The following is a 15,449-nucleotide window of genomic DNA, read 5'->3' as shown; positions in this document are numbered from 1 at the left end:
ATAGCTGAAATGTCACCTGAGGTTGGTGTCCTGGCCTGACCCGAGCATCTGTGAGACTCAATGCAAGTACTGGTGAAGATTGTGAGATCCGGCACAGTTTAACTTGGGTCACCAGTTTCCACTTAACCCTTAATATTGGGGTGCCACCCAGGATTGCTGCTTGGCTGGATTCCTTGTCTGGAAGAGAGAGAGAGTTCAGAGAAGTTTCTCCATTTTTATATCCTCTCTGTGACCCCCACTTCTGTGTCATGGAAGACTAGGAAAGTACCACTCGGGCTGTTGCACGTTGAGGCTATCTTGGTTGAGCCCCCCCATCCGCCATTCCTCAGCAGTGGGCGGAGAGTCACAGATCTGGATCAATAGGGCCTCCTGACCCTCTGAGGGCTCCATGACAGGACCATAAAGATGGGATGCGTCTTGCACATCTGCTTATGCGCTTGATGAATATTGTGTAGAGGTTACCATACAAAACAGTAGTTCAGCACCTTTTGATCTTCATGGACATGATGAAATAAAAACACAGAAGTAATTAAAGGCAGCCTGATCCCGGAACTGGATGTTAGTGGAAAATGGAACACAAGTTGAAGTTTAGAGCCCTGTTATGTCTTTCCCACTCTGTGTGAAAGAGGGGGGGGGACTGTGGGGGCTAGAGGCCTGCCAAGTGCTGATTAATGTGCTGGCCATAATAGAAGATGCCCGGTGCTGTTGTCAAGATCTCCAGACCGCAGCCAGTCCCTGTGAGTCCAAAAGTGGTGATGTCAGGGTTCCAAATAGCATCTCTAATTAAATCAGAGTGTGAGGCAAAGTATTCTGCAAAGTTCCAATTTATTAGCAGAGCTATGGTGGCACATCTGGGGGAAACCTGAATCTGAAGTCCCAAGGGTTTCTCCACCCAGTTGAAAGTTCAAGCCATTGGCTTCCCACCCCCAAATTCATCACATTGACCACATTGATCTGCCAACTTGGCAGCAACTCCCATCTCCTTCCATGAAAAGACAAAGGATGACTTCAGGCAACTACTCTCAAATTCCAACAGCTAAGGATACATTCTAAAATAGCATAAGGTGTGGCAGGCCAAAGACCTCAACTGAAATGGCTTGGGCCTGACAGCCGGCCTCCCCTCAGGAAAAGACCGTGTCTTACAAGAAAAGAAAGAGAATAACATAGGGAATTAACCCATCATTCTTAACCACCACTCCCTGTTAGGGGAAGGTTTGCCTATTTGCCAATGACTGTGCAATAGGGCTGATATTACTGGAGGCGTCTGTAATATGGCAAATTATTTAGCTTTACTAGAGAAGTGGTCAAAGCAATGGAAACTGCAGTTTAATGTTCCCAAATGTAAAATAATGCACTTGGGCAAAAGGAATCCTCAATCTGAGTATTGTGTTGGCAGTTCTGTGCTAGCAAAAACTTCAGAAGAGAAGGATTTAGGGGTAGTGATTTCTGACAGTCTCAAAATGGGTGAACAGTGCAGTCATGCGGTAGGGAAAGCAAGTAGAATGCTTGGCTGCATAGCTAGAGGTATAATAAGCAGGAAGAGGAAGATTGTGATCCCGCTATATAGAGCGCTGGTGAGACCACATTTGGAATACTGTGTTCAGTTCTGGAGACCTCACCTACAAAAAGATATTGACAAAATTGAACGGGTCCAAAGTTGGGCTACAAAAATGGTGGAAGGTCTTAACATAAAACTTTATCAGGAAAGACTTCATGAATTCAATCTGTATAGTCCGAAGGACAGAAGGGAAAGCGGGGACATGATCGAAATATTTAAATATGTTAAAGGGTTAAATAAGTTTCAGGAGAGAAGTGTTTTTAATAGGAAAGTGAACACCAGAACAAGGGCAGAGTCTGAGGTTAGTTGGGGGAAAGATTAGAAGTAATGTGAGAAAATATTATTCTACTGAAAGAGTAGTAGATGCTTGGAACAAACTTCCAGCAGACGTGGTTGGTAAATCCACAGTAACTGAATTTAAACATGCCTGGGATAAACATATATCCATCCTAAGATAAAATACAGGAAATAATATAAGGGCAGACTAGATCAGACCTGGGCAAGGGGCAGCCTGCGGGCCGCATCTGGCCAGCCTGCTGTCTGTGACCGGTCCGCGGAGATTGGGGTCCGCTCCAGTGCGAGGATGAAAGAGCTCACCGCGTCTGCCAGGACTCCTCCGGTTCCTGCTTTCCTCATGATTCATCAGGAAAGCAGAAACCGGAGGATTCCTGGCAGACATGGTGAGCTCTTTCATCCTCACACTGGAGCGGACCCCGACCTCCTACCGAGAGCGGCCAAGCACAAAAACCACGCAAACACTCAAGCGCAGTGACTGTGGTGCACCGTGTTGCCATAAAGCAAACAATTAGGGGTCTGTAGAGTGGGTCTGTGTGTTTAGGTCAGGCCAGGGTCTGGGTCCTTACAGTATTGGGTAGAACTGAGTTAATTATATTAGTCCGGCCCTCTAAAACCATCCCAATTTCTCATGCGGCCCCATGGCAAAATTAATTGCCCACCCCTGGACTAGATGGACCATGAGGTCTTTTTCTTCCATCAATCTTCTATGTTTCTATGTTTCTCCTGGGCGAGGGGAGGATGGACTCTAGTTTGTCTGGGTATTTCCCAAGAAATTATTTAACTAGCTTGTTCGCTTTTACATTCCAAACATTCCATCTTTTCTCCCAAGTACCCTTTCTAATGGATTAGATCAGCGGTCCCCAAACTACGGCCCGGGGAGGCAATTTATCCAGCCCGCGGCAGCACATGAGATTTTACATGGAGCTGGGTGTTGGAGTTGGGGGCGGGGAGCGACGAAAGTGTGAGGCCGGCTAAAGTTTTTCTTTTTTTGAATGGCGAAGGTTTTTCTTATTCTGAATGTTGTGCGTGCGTGCGCACTCCCCATCCCCTTGTTGGCTGGCAGGGTGATGGGGGCGTACAGGCCACAACCGAGAGGCTCGGCACCCGCCCATCCATGATGGGCGGGGGCGCCCGCGGCTCTCTTTCCTTCTCCCACCGGTGGCCGTCACTGCAGGTTCCTTGGGTGGAAGTTGCCTCTCCCTCTGGGCAGCCCAGCCAGGCAACCGTAGAAAGTGCAGAGATTATTGCACTTTCTACAGCCGCCTGGCTGGGCTGCCCGGAGGGAAGTGGCAGATCCCGCCCGAGGAACTCGCAGCGACTGCTGCCAGCTTGGCTGGAGGCGACAGCAGTGGGTCAAAGAAAGAGCCACGGCCGCCCCGCCTGCTGTGAATGTGCTGGTGCCGAGCCTCACCGCTCCACGCCAGGCGGGCTGGCTGGTGGATGGGGGTGGGGAGACCACAACCGAGATGCTCGGCACACGTCCATCTGCAGCGGGGGGGGGAGCGGCTGTGGCCGCGGCTCCCTTTCCTTCTCTGACTTATATCTACCGCCGGTGACTGTCACTGCAGGTTCCTCGGTGGGAGCTACCACTCCCCTCTGGGCAGCCCAGCCAGGCAACCGTAGAAAGTGCAGAGATTATTGCACTTTCTACGGCCACCTGGCTGGGCTGCCTGGTGGGAAGTGGCAGATCCCACCCAAGGAACTCGCGGCGACTGCTGCCGGCTTGGCTGGAGGCGACGGCGGTGGGTGAGAGAAAGAGCCACGGCCGCCCACCGCAAATGCTGGTGGCAAGATTCCCTGCTCCATGCAAGGCGGGCTGGCAGGGGAATGGGGGTGGAGAGGCCACAACCGAGATGCTCAACACCCGCCCATCCGCAGTGGGGTGGGAGCAGCCGTGGCTCCCTTTCCTTCTCCCACCTATATCTACCACCGGTGGCCGTCACTGCAGGTTCCTCGGGTGGGAGCTGCCACTCCCCTCTGGGCAGCCCATCCAGGCGGCCGTAGAAAGTGCAGAGATTATTGCACTTTCTACGGCCGCCTGGATGGGCTGCCCGGAGGCAAGTGGCAACTCCCGCCTGAGAAACCTGCAGCGCCGGCTGCCGACTTGGCGGGAGGCGCCGGCGGTAGACATAGGCAGTGGGAGAAGGGAGACGTGGCTGCCCCCGCCCCTGCCCGTTGCGGATGTGCCGGTGCCATGCCTTCCTGCCCCCCCGGCCAGAGAAAGAGAGTGTGAGAGAGAGAGATCAACAGACAGAGAGCGAAATAGAAAGAAAGGAGAGAGAAAGTGAGAAAAAGAGCAAGAGAGGGGGGAGAGAAATAGAGATAGCAAGAGAGAGAACAAGAGAGAGAAGGAAAGCAAGAGAGAAAGAGTGAGAGAGAAAAATCAAGTGAGAGGGAAAGAAAGAAAGAGTGAAAGAAAGAAAGAGAGAGAGGGACAGAGAGAGAGAGAAAGAAAGAAAGGGAGAGAGGGGGAGAGGGAGAAATAGTGAGTGAGAGAGATAAAAAATCAAGTGAGAGGGACAGAGAGAAAGAAAGAGAGAAAAAAGATAGTGAGAGAGAGAGAGAAAACAAGAGAAAGACAGAGAGAAAGCAAGCAAGAGAGAGAGAGACGGAGAGAGAGAGAAAGAAAGGGAAATATAGGGAGAGAGGGAGAGGGAGAGATAGAATGAGTGACAGAGAGGAAGAAATCAATAGAGAGAGAGAAAGAAAGAATGCAAGAGAGAGAAAGAGGGACAGAAAAAGAAAGAGAGAGAGAGAGAAAGAAAGAGGGAGAGATATAGAGAGAGAGAGAAAGGAAGAGAGAGAGAGAAAGAGAATGAGTGAGAGAAAGAAAGAAAGAGAAAGGGACAGAGAGAGAGAGAAAGAAAGGAATAGAGAGGGAGAGAGAAAGGAAGAGGGAGAGATACAAAGAGAGTGAGAGAGAGAGAAAGTGAGTGAGAGAGAGAAAGTGAGTGAGAGAGAGAGAGAGAAAGGAGAGGAAGGAAGAGAGAGAAAGAAAGAGAAAACTCGGCAAGGAGTTGGGGACTTGCTCCACTTCACCTCCTCCTCCTCCTCCCTCAAGGCGGCCGCATTAAGAAAACCGCAGGGTTTTTTTTATAGTCCGGCCCTCCAACAGTCTGAGGGACAGTGCACTGGCCCCCTGTGTAAAAAGTTTGGGGACCCCTGGATTAGATATTGTAATTGATCTCTAAAAATTCTGGAGTCTAAAAATTTCTTCACCTCATAGTGTGTCTCGCCTTGTATTATTGCTACAAGGGGAGGTGGTTGTTGGGTTTGTGGTCTTATATTTGACCCAGTCACTGGTTTTAATAAGCTACAATGAAATACTTGGTGAATTTTCCCCAATATTCTAATCAATGCAAGCTCACCATGACTGGGTTGATAATTTTAACTAGCAGGAATGGACCTCAAAATTTTGGCCCCAGCTTTTTGCTAGGTATTCTCAATCGGATGTATTTAGTGGACAAGAAAACTATCTCCCACTCGGAAAGGGGGCTGGAACAATAGGTGCTTGTCTTTTTGCTTTTTATAGGTTTCCACCACTTCAGCTAGTGCTTTCTTGGTGTTCTCTCATCCTTTTTTCAGCGTTTCAGGGACATTGAGGTGGGAGCCTCCGTAGATAGCTCAGGCATGGGAATAAACTCCCTACCGCTGGCAATCTGAAAAGGAATTAGTAAAGTGCTGCTATAAACAGCATTCTTGTATGCCACTTCTGCAAAAGGCAACAGCTCTGACCAATTGTCTTGCTGGTAATCTACATAACAACAGATGTTTTGTTCCACCATTGCGTTCGCACATTCTGCTGCTCCATTTGTACTCAGATAGAAAGCCCAACTGAGCCCTTGTGTGGATCCAACTGCTCGTAGGAACTCCCTCCAGAACTTGGCAGTGAATTCCATGCCTCGGTCATAGATTACTCTTTTTGGGATGCCATGTAGGCGGTAGATGTGCTTGAGGAACAGTTTTGCTAGTTTTCTGGCCGATGGTAGGCCTGAGCAAGCGATGAAGTAGGCTTGCATGGAAAATAAGTCCGTAACTGTCCAAATAACTGTGTTTCTGTTACTTTTCTGGGAGTTCCATGATGCAGTCCATGACAATCTCCCAGGGCTTGCTGTGGTTCACAACTTGCTGCAGCAGTCCAGGAGGTTTCTTTGGCCAATGCTTCCTGGTCATGCAGGGGGCACAGCTTATGTAGTCCTCCACCTTAGCTTTCATCTTTGGCCACCAAAACAGCCACCACACTCATTGGAGAGTTTTAAGGAATCCAAAATGCCCTTCCAGTTTGGAGGCATGGCTTTGTTGGAGCACTTCCAATCTGAGGCTGGCAGGCACGTATAGTTTGGACCCTTTCCAGGCCAATCCTTCCCTCATCGTCAAGACCTCCTTGTTGTCGTTGAACCAGGAATCGCTAGGCAGGGCTGCTTTCAGTGTTTCTGTCCATTTGTCCTGATTAAGAGCACTTGGTTGTCTGGCATGGCCCTGGGTGAGGACAGGGGCCGCTGTTTCCCCTGGTGAGGGGAATAGTGGAGTGGACTCCTTACTCCCTTTGGCTGTCATATTGTGGTTTTCTCGACAAGGTGTCGGCCAATAAATTCTTCCCCACTGGGATGTGCTTCAGTTCGAATTTGAATCTCCTGAAGTATTGCGCTTGGTGTATTAGTTTTGCAGTTCTGGGTAGGGGTGTTGCAGGATCGGCTCTTGGGCTTTAGCCTTTCAAATGCTTTTCAGCATTTCATAGCCCAGTGATGGCGAACCTATGGCACGGGTGCCACAGGTGGCGCCATATCTGCCGGCACACGAACCGTTGCCCTGGCTCAGCTCCAGCACGCATGTGCACACTGGCCAGCTCATTTTTGGCTCACACAGAGGCTCGTGGGGGGGGCATTTTTGGCTTCCAGGAGGTGGGCATTTTTGCCCTCCCCAGGCTTCAGGGAAGCCTCTGGAGCCTAGGGAGAGTAAAAAATGGGCCTACCAGGCCAACCAGAATTTGGGGAACAGGCTGTTTCTGGCCTCCAGAGAGCCTCCTCCCCAGGCTTTGAATTATGGGTGTGGGCACTCACGCAGGTGCGATAGTGTGTGCATAGACGCTTTTGACACCTGAGAGAAAAAAGGTTTGCCATCACTGCCATAGCCCATCCTAGGCTTTGGCTTGGTGGGCAATGGGCCAGTCTTTATCAGCTTGGTCAGTGGCAGTGTCACCTCGCCAAACGCTGGGATGAACTGCCCAAAATTTTTTGAAGTTGCTTGCAAATGCATGGGGGCTGCCAGTCTAGCACCACTTTCACTTTTACTGGATCTACCTCTTTCTCCTAGGTGGAGATGCGATATCCCAGATGGGAAGTTTTGTGAAATTCACATTTGCAAAGTTTTGCCTATAGCTTGGCAGACAGAAGTTTTTCTAAGATTTATCGCACTAGGTTCATGTGCTCCTCTAGTATCTCAGAATTTCATCCAAATAAACAAACACACCCTTGTATAGGTGAAGGTGAAGCACCTCGTTTATGAATTGCATGAAGACCATGGGGGACCCCTGCAGTCCAAAGGACATCACTCTGAATTGAGAACTTCTTAATGGGCAGTTAAAGGCAGTCTTCCATTCATACCCCCGAGGAGTCAGGTTAGCTGGTTGAGTTTTAAGAGAGATTTGGGTTAGTGTCAGAGTTCCAAATAGCATCTCTTTCCGTTCTGGGAGCTGAGCTAGGGCAACGGTTTGCATGCTGACAAATATGGCTCTGCGTGCTACCTGTGGCACACCTGCCATAGGTACGCCAACACTGCCGTAGAGGTTTTGCGCTTCCCCTTCAGGTGACCAATTCATGCCTCTCCTCTTCACCTCTCCTACAGAAAGGTCCTGGGCTTGACTTCTTTTGATTTTGAGTCCCCCTAAAGCTGGAAGTATCGGCGTTTCCCTCAGAGGCAGGGGAAAACCGTAATTCTTCGACATTTGGCTCCGCCTCTCTGTTGGTAGCTCTCCACTGTACAGGCTCTCCCGAGGCAGCTCGATTCTGGGAAAGCAGCTCGGTTCTGGGAAAGCAGCTCGGTTCTGCCAGTAGTCCCCTGAGTAGCACTTGATCCCCTCAAATATCTTGCGCTGCCACCCTGCAAGATGAAAGCCCAGGAGAAAGGGGCATGCTGCCTGGTTCCTCTAGGACAGTGGTTCTCAACCTGGGGGTCAGGACCCCTTTGGGAGATGTTGAACGACCATTTCACAGGGGTCGCCTAAGACTACAGGAAAAGACAAATTTCCCATGGTGTTAGGAACTAAACCTTTTTTTCTGGCGTCTTGGAACATATTTTTACAATCCCACCAATCATGCGTTGACAGTGGGAGTGTCCCTCTGACCTTCCTGCCAATCAGCTTCAAGCTCTGTTGGGATAATTGGCTCTAGACATGGTTGTGGGTCACCACAACATAAGGAACTGTATTAAGGGGTCGTGGCATTCGAAAGGTTGAGAACCACTGCTCTAGGTACTGATGATGTTGGCGTCTGGCGTGGAGGCAGCTCCATCTGGGCTGGTGTCCTGGATGCCTTGGAAGTTGGTCAGGCCGAGCTAGCCAGGGTCCTCTGTTGCATGCTGGCCCCTCCTTTCCCCTCCCAGAGTTGACCTTTCAGCTGTTCCACCAGCTTTCTTTTTATTTCCTGCTGCTTCGTTGTTGAAGGGAGGATTCAGACCGATCCAGGTAACTTTTTCCACTACTGGCTCTGCATGGCCCAGCTGTCTCTTTGCTCTCACCCCCCACCCCCCATTAACGGTTGGGTGTCTTAATGCTTGCACTTCGTGAGAGAGAGAGAAAGAGAAAGACTACACGTTAAAAATGCCGCCACCTTGCCATCTTAAACCAGAGCTCTTGGCCCTCCTGCCGATTGTCTTGGAAATGAGACACAAATTAATGCCAGGTTGCCCCCTTTTTTAAAAAAAAAACTTCATGAGGAGGACCGGCACTTCCTCAAGGTAATTTCGGAGAAAGTCCCAACTGCCTCCTGCCTTGGCTGGGTGTGCGGGGAATCTTGTGGGCCTGTTTGTGGCCTCCGTTCAGCTTTGGGAGCAGGGTTAGCACCAAGGGGGTTCAGTCTGGGTCCTGCCTCGGTCCCAGAAACATGGACCATCTTGAGCCAAGGGCTGCCTAGCTTTCAGTCGAGGGCCCGGAGAGCCTTTCTGGTGCCAGTACTTCACTAACCCACCGGGTTCCTTGCTTGCCTCCCCCCCCCAGTTTTTCCAGAGGCCTCAAATCCAGCCCCCTCGAGCTACGATCCAGAACAGCAGCCCCTCCCTCCGCCCAGGCGCACAAACCCCAACGGCTGTCTATCAGGCCAATCAGCACATCATGATGGTCAACCACCTCCCGATGCCCTATCCGATGCCTCAGGGGCCCCAGTACTGTATTCCACAGGTAAGGTTGCCCCCATCCTTGGTGTTTGCCAGTTTTTAAAGCTTTGGCTGGAAGAAGGCTTGGGAACGCCGCCCTTGGAAAAGCCATGCCAGGTGACTTCACCTGGTGGGCATCGCAAGCCCTTTGGGCACCTGCCATGGAATGAGCTGCGTTTTCATGGTTCGCTTCTGGAAGAGGAAGACGGAGGTGGGGGGGGAGGTCAGACGAAATCCTGCTTTGCATCCTCCCTAGAGAGAAGGGTGGAGGTTTCCTTTCTCACTGGTGTTTTTCTCTGTTATGTCCTCATGCCTGATGCTCTTCCTCCCACAGTATCGGCACAGCGGTCCTCCTTATGTGGGCCCCCCACAACAGTATCCTGTACAGCCCCCAGGGCCTGGCCCCTTTTATCCAGGACCGGGGCCTGGAGAATTCCCCAACGCCTATGGTAAGATGTCCCTTAGCAAAATCCTGGTCCCTTCCTGCTTCACACACACCGCATCTGTCCACCCTGGAGGCTTGTCCCAGAGCTCCTGCAGGGTATTTGAATGGTTCCTGGCTTGGGGAGGGCTGGCTGACGTGAAAAGTGGCTCCGTTCATCCTCAGTCAGATGGGTCTTGTTAATATATGCGCAGAGTAATCCTTGTTTACCGAGGATGTGCACACAGAAACGTTGTATTTGAGTAGAAATGAATAAGTATTCAGTCACACACAGATACACTTAACGGAAGTAGAAGAAATAGCACAGACCGATAAACAGTCCAAGTCATACATGTGATTGTCAGAATAACAATCCAAATAATATCTAATTACAAAGTCCTTCTTACCAGAGTTGTCTTTGTCATAAAAGTAAACTAAGATATCAAGCTTAAACACAGTTTAGCTACAACAAATAACTACAACACACAATGCAGAGGGATTACAGAGCAAAGCAAACTAACAGAGAATGCTAGAGAGAATAGCAGTAACAGAGAGAATGGCAGAGAGAACAGTGATCTCTAGCTCCCTCTTATGGCAGTCTGCAACACAACAGCCAATCAGACATAGCTCAGTTAAAACTATATACATTAATACACATTGTTGGTTTATATATTGCCAACCCAGAGTCCTAACTGGCCTTTTCTTTCTTTCTTCCCTCATTCCAGGAGCCCCTTTCTATCAGAGTCAGCCGGTGTATCCGTCGACGCCCATCATAGTGCCTACCCCTCAACAGCAGCCTCTCCCACCCACCAAGCGGGAGAAGAAGACGGTAAGTGCTCTCCGCAGGGGCTTCCCATGGTTGGAGCAGTTGACCGGCTAGGATGCCCCTGAGGGGTGGCATCAAGCAGGGCACTGCATTTCGGCAGTTCGATCCTCACCAGGCTCGAGGTTGATTCAGCCTTCCATCCTTCCGAGGTCAGTAAAACGAGAGGACCCAGATTGTCGAGGGCGATAGGCTGACTCCGCAAACTGCTTGGAGAGGGCTGCAAAACATTGCAAAAGCGGTCTATAAGTCTTAATAATAATAATTAATAATGATTTATTAGATTTATATGCCGCCCCTCTCTGTAGACTTGGGGCGGCTCACAACGACAATAATAACAGTGTTACAATGTAGATGTCTCAATTCTTCCATGCCTGGCGATACAGGTGGGTCTTAAGTAATTTGCAAAAGACAAGGAGGATGGGGGAAGTTCTAATCTCTGGGTGGAGTTGATTCCAGAGGGCCGGGGCCGCCACAGACAAGGCTCTTCCCCTGGGGTCCGCCAAACGACATTGTTTAGTCAACAGGACCCGGAGAAGGCCAACTCTGTGGGACCTTATTGGCCGCTGGGATTCGTGCAGCAGAAGGTGGTTCCAGAGGTATTCTGGTCCAATGCCATGAAGGGCTTTAAAGGTCATTACCAACACTTTGAATTGTGACCGGAAACTGATCGGCAGCCAGTGCAAGCCACAGAGTGTTGGAGAAACGTGGGCGAATCTGGGAAGCCCCACAATGGCTCTTGTGGCCGCATTCTGCACGATCTGAAGTTTCCGAACACTTTTCAAAGGTAGCCCCATGTAGAGAGCGTTGCAGTAGTCGAACCTCGAGGTGATGAGGGCATGAGTGACTGTGAGCAATGACTCCCTGTCCAAATAGGGCCGCAACTGGTGCACTAGACAAACCTGGGCAAACGCCCTCCTCACCACAGCCGAAAGATGATGTTCCAATGTGAGTTGTGGATCGAGGAGGACGCCCAAGTTGCGGACCCTCTCTGAGGGGGTCAATTCCGCCCCCCCAGGGTAATGGAGGGACAGATGGAATTGTCCTTGGGAGGCAAAACCCACAGCCACTCTGTCTTGTCGGGGTTGAGTTTGAGCTTGTTGACACCCATCCAGACCCCAACAACCTCCAGGCATCGGCACATCACTTCCACTGCTTTGCTGACTGGACATGGCGTGGAGATATATAACTGGGTATCATCAGCATACTGATGATACCTCACCCCATGCCCTTGGATGATCTCACCCAGCGGTTTCATGTAGATATTAAATAGCAGGGGGGAGAGGACCGACCCCTGAAGCACCCCACAAGGGAGAAACCTAGAGGTCGACCTCTGAGCCCCCACTAACACCGACTGCGACCGACCGGAGAGGTAGGAGGAAAACCACTGAAGAACAGTGCCTCCCACTCCCATTGCCTCCAGCCGGCGCAGAAGGATGCCATGGTCGATGGTATCAAAAGCCTCTGAGAGGTCAAGAAGTACCAGGACAGAGGACAAGCCCCTGTCCTGGGCCCGCCAGAGATCATCCATCAGCGCGACGAAAGCAGTTTCTGTGCTGTAGCCGGGCCTGAATCCTGACTGCTGAGGGCCTAGATAATTGGCTTCTTCCAAGGATCGCTGGAGTTGGAGTGCCACCACCTTCTCAACAACCTTCCCCATAAAGGGGAGTTTGGAGACTGGACAATAGTTATTAAGCACGACTGGGTCCAGGGAAGGCTTCTTGAGGGGGGGCGCACTAGTGCCTCCTTATAAGGAGCCGGGAAGGACCCCCTCCCCAAAGAAGCGTTGACAATCTTCTGGACCCAGCTCCATGTCACCTCCCTGCTGGCCGAGACCACCCAGGAGGGACATGGATCCAGTAAACAGGTGGCGGAACTCACAGCTCCAATGGCCTTGTCCACTTCAACAGGTGTCACCAAGTCAAACTCCTCCCAGACAGATGGACAAGGACAGGCCCCAGTCACCTCTACTGACTCGTTGTCAGCTGACACTGCTATCCAATTAGAGTCGAGGTCCGCCCGGATCTGAGCAACTTTATCAGCGAAAAATGAGTTCAACTCCTTGACACTGCTCTGCAAGGGCTCCCCAACTCCCCCCTGATTCAGAAGGGAGGGGATGGGATTCCTCTGATGCAATTAAGGTGGCATGATACGTGCATCTTGCCGCCATGAGCGTCACTTTGTAAGTCTTAATGTGAGCTCTTACAAGTGTTTGGTCGGATTCGGATTTACTCTTCCTCCATTGCTTCTCTAGACGTCTCTTCTGGCATTTCAACTCCCGGAGCTGCTCGGTAAACTAAGGAGCTCTCCGGGGTCTAGTGCTACAGAGAGGTCGCAACGGCGCAATTCGGTCAAGAGTCTCCGCTGCAGCCCTATTCCTGGCCACAGCAAGAGACTCTGCCGAGCTGTGGACGAGTGAATCTGGTAAAACCCCAAGCGCCCTCTGAAAGCCCTCTGGGTCCATCAGGCGTCTGGGGCGGAACCACCTAGTCAGTTCCGCCTCCCTGTGGGGGAGGGTTGGAGCCAAGAAATCAAGCTGCAGTAGAAAATGGTCTGACCATGACAAAGGCAACGCTTCTAAGCCCCTTAGTCTCAGACCATTGCTCAATTGCTCCGAGAGGAATACCATGTCGGGTGTGTTTCCCCCCCCCTTGTGACTCTGACCCTGAACTACTTGAGTCAGGCCCATGGCTGTCATGGTGGCCATGAATTCTTGTGCTAACCCGGAGGAACCGCCGAGTGACTGCAGATTGAAATCCCCCAGGACAATGAGTCCGGGGAACTCCACCGCCAACCCGGCCATCCCCTCGAGCAGCACAGGCAGGGCTCTTTACACGCAGCTGGGAGGCAGGTACGTGAGCAACAATCCCACCTGAAACCCTAAGTCCAACTTCACAAGGAGGGACTCACAACCCACAATCTCGGAAGCAGCGAGTCTATGTAGGCAGAGGCTCTCCTTGGCTATAATAGCCACTCCTCCCCCCCTTCCCTGGGGTCGAGGCTGATGCCATACCTGAAACCCGGCTGGGAAAATTTCCGAGAGACGAACTCCTCCCTCTGGGCCCAGCCAGGTTTCGGTCACACATGCCAGATCAGCCTTCTCATCCTGGATCAAATCCCGAATGAGGAGAGCTTTATTTACCACAGACCTGGCATTGAGTAGCAGCAGCTTAGGAGCCCAGGGCCCGGATTACACTTGTCACCAGTGCCCTGGGTTGAGCTCACGGGACCGGAACAAGGGATCGCTGTTAAGCAGTGATCTCTTCTTCCTCCAGAACGGTTAGCCCTGTGACTCCCACCATATCTACCTCTCCCCAGCAAGACCGGAATATTCTGGCCCTCTGCTACCCCAGAGATAGATGCCCCCTTCCCTCCTGCCTCTCTATCGCCAGGTGGGCTAAATTCTACATTCATACTATTCCCATTAATCATATACATATCATCCCATCCACCCTACTCATTGATTTCATACAAATCAACCCTCCCACCCCTATCATCCAACCTTAACCCTTCCCCCCATTCATTCATCTCATATATATCATTACCACCATTCCACCCTTCCCAGTCATCCATCATTAAAAAACCCTGCAATAAATTAGTTAAAAAAATTAATATAAAGCTAAAGTCCATACTAATTATTAAAAAAAATATAGGGAATAAAGAGGTAGTTCCGATTTCAACTAATCAGTTAATTAATCAGTTAAGCCAAGTCCATACAAATAACACCAGATCTAAAAGGTAAGTTTTGAGGGATGTATAATGTTTGTTTGTAAGACAAAGTCTGAGTCCTGGGTATATAAACTCTGTCCTCCCGAGCTCTTTGGAAACGGCTGCTATTGTTGGCTGTCTTTCTCTTTGCCTCTGTTGTTATTGTTAGCTCCCCCACCTCCATGGCACCCCCCGGCTCTCGTGGGTCGCCCTGGATGCCTGCCAGTGCCTCCGCTGGTATTGGGAGGCATCATCTTAAGTGCTATTGCTTCACATTTGCAGACTGCTAGCAGTTCAATCCTGACCAACTCAAGGTTGACTCAGCCTTCCGTCCTTCTGAGGTTGGTAAAATGAGAGGACCCAGCTTGTTTTTGGGGGGGGGTGCGATAGGCTGACTCTGTAAACTGCTTGGAGAGAGCTGCAAAGTTTTGTGAAAGCTGTCTATAAATCTTAAGTGCTATTCTTATTGTTCAGACGGACAGGAAACACTTTTTGATGACAGATGGAAGAGCAGGGAGGGCACCTGAGGGTGATCTCTGCAATCTGAGCATCTTCAGCAGTGCCAAACTTGGACTGGCTTGGCATTTCCGTGGGATGCTCCAGGTAGAGAGGACTCAGTGACTTCCTTGTTTTTTTGTGACAGATCCGCATCCGGGATCCAAATCAAGGGGGCAGAGACATAACGGAAGAAATTATGTCTGGCGGAGGGAGCAGGAACCCCACGCCTCCTGCTGCCCGGCCCACCTCTATCCCTACGCCTCCCCAGGTAACCAGCCCCTCCTTCCTCCCCCTCCTTCCTCCAGAGGAATCTGCATTGCGAACGTGCGTTTGGGAACCTCTCTGTAGTAGTAGTAGTAGCTCCTGCTTGTGCCTCTGCTGTCCTCTAGAGCAGTGGTTCTCAACCTTTGTAATGCCGCGACCCCTTAATACAGTTCCTCAGGTTGTGGTTATAGTTCCCTCTAAGGTGCACAGTGGGCTGGAGCGCACTAAAAAATGAAGCCTGGCACACGCTTTTCTATGGTTGCTCAGAGAGGAGGGTGGCGGAGAACCCGCCCTCACTGTCGCCCACCGCCGCCACCACCAGGTCTTTGCCAGGACCGGCAAAGAGGCATTTCATCTTCCTCCTCCGCCGCCTCCTCAGCGGCAGCTCTGCAGAGCTTTGAAATGACGTCAAGCCCTGCGCCCAGGAAAGTGGTATGCTTTTCAAACGCGCCACTTCCCCGGGAAGCTGGCTTTGCCTCCGCCGCCACGCTGGGGACTGCCCCCTGCCGCCG

At 50.9% G+C, this 15,449-nt stretch overlaps 1 protein-coding gene across 9 annotated transcripts in view; it reads left to right on the top strand.

Moving 5' to 3' along the window:
• Window positions 1–15,449, top strand: part of EIF4G3 (eukaryotic translation initiation factor 4 gamma 3) — a 104,076-nt gene that overhangs the window by 40,931 nt on the left and 47,696 nt on the right. For all 9 annotated transcript variants that reach the window (XM_070759378.1, XM_070759376.1, XM_070759375.1 and 6 more), the window contains 4 exons: window positions 9,069–9,248; window positions 9,558–9,672; window positions 10,370–10,473; window positions 14,819–14,941. In XM_070759378.1, the coding sequence (XP_070615479.1) occupies window positions 9,069–9,248; window positions 9,558–9,672; window positions 10,370–10,473; window positions 14,819–14,941 (522 nt within the window). The remainder of the gene's footprint in view (window positions 1–9,068; window positions 9,249–9,557; window positions 9,673–10,369; window positions 10,474–14,818; window positions 14,942–15,449) is intronic.

The sequence above is a fragment of the Erythrolamprus reginae genome, chromosome 8 (assembly GCF_031021105.1).
Source record: "Erythrolamprus reginae isolate rEryReg1 chromosome 8, rEryReg1.hap1, whole genome shotgun sequence".
NCBI classification, from domain to species: Eukaryota; Metazoa; Chordata; class Lepidosauria; order Squamata; family Dipsadidae; genus Erythrolamprus; species Erythrolamprus reginae.
This window is presented reverse-complemented; position numbering and strand designations above follow the sequence as displayed.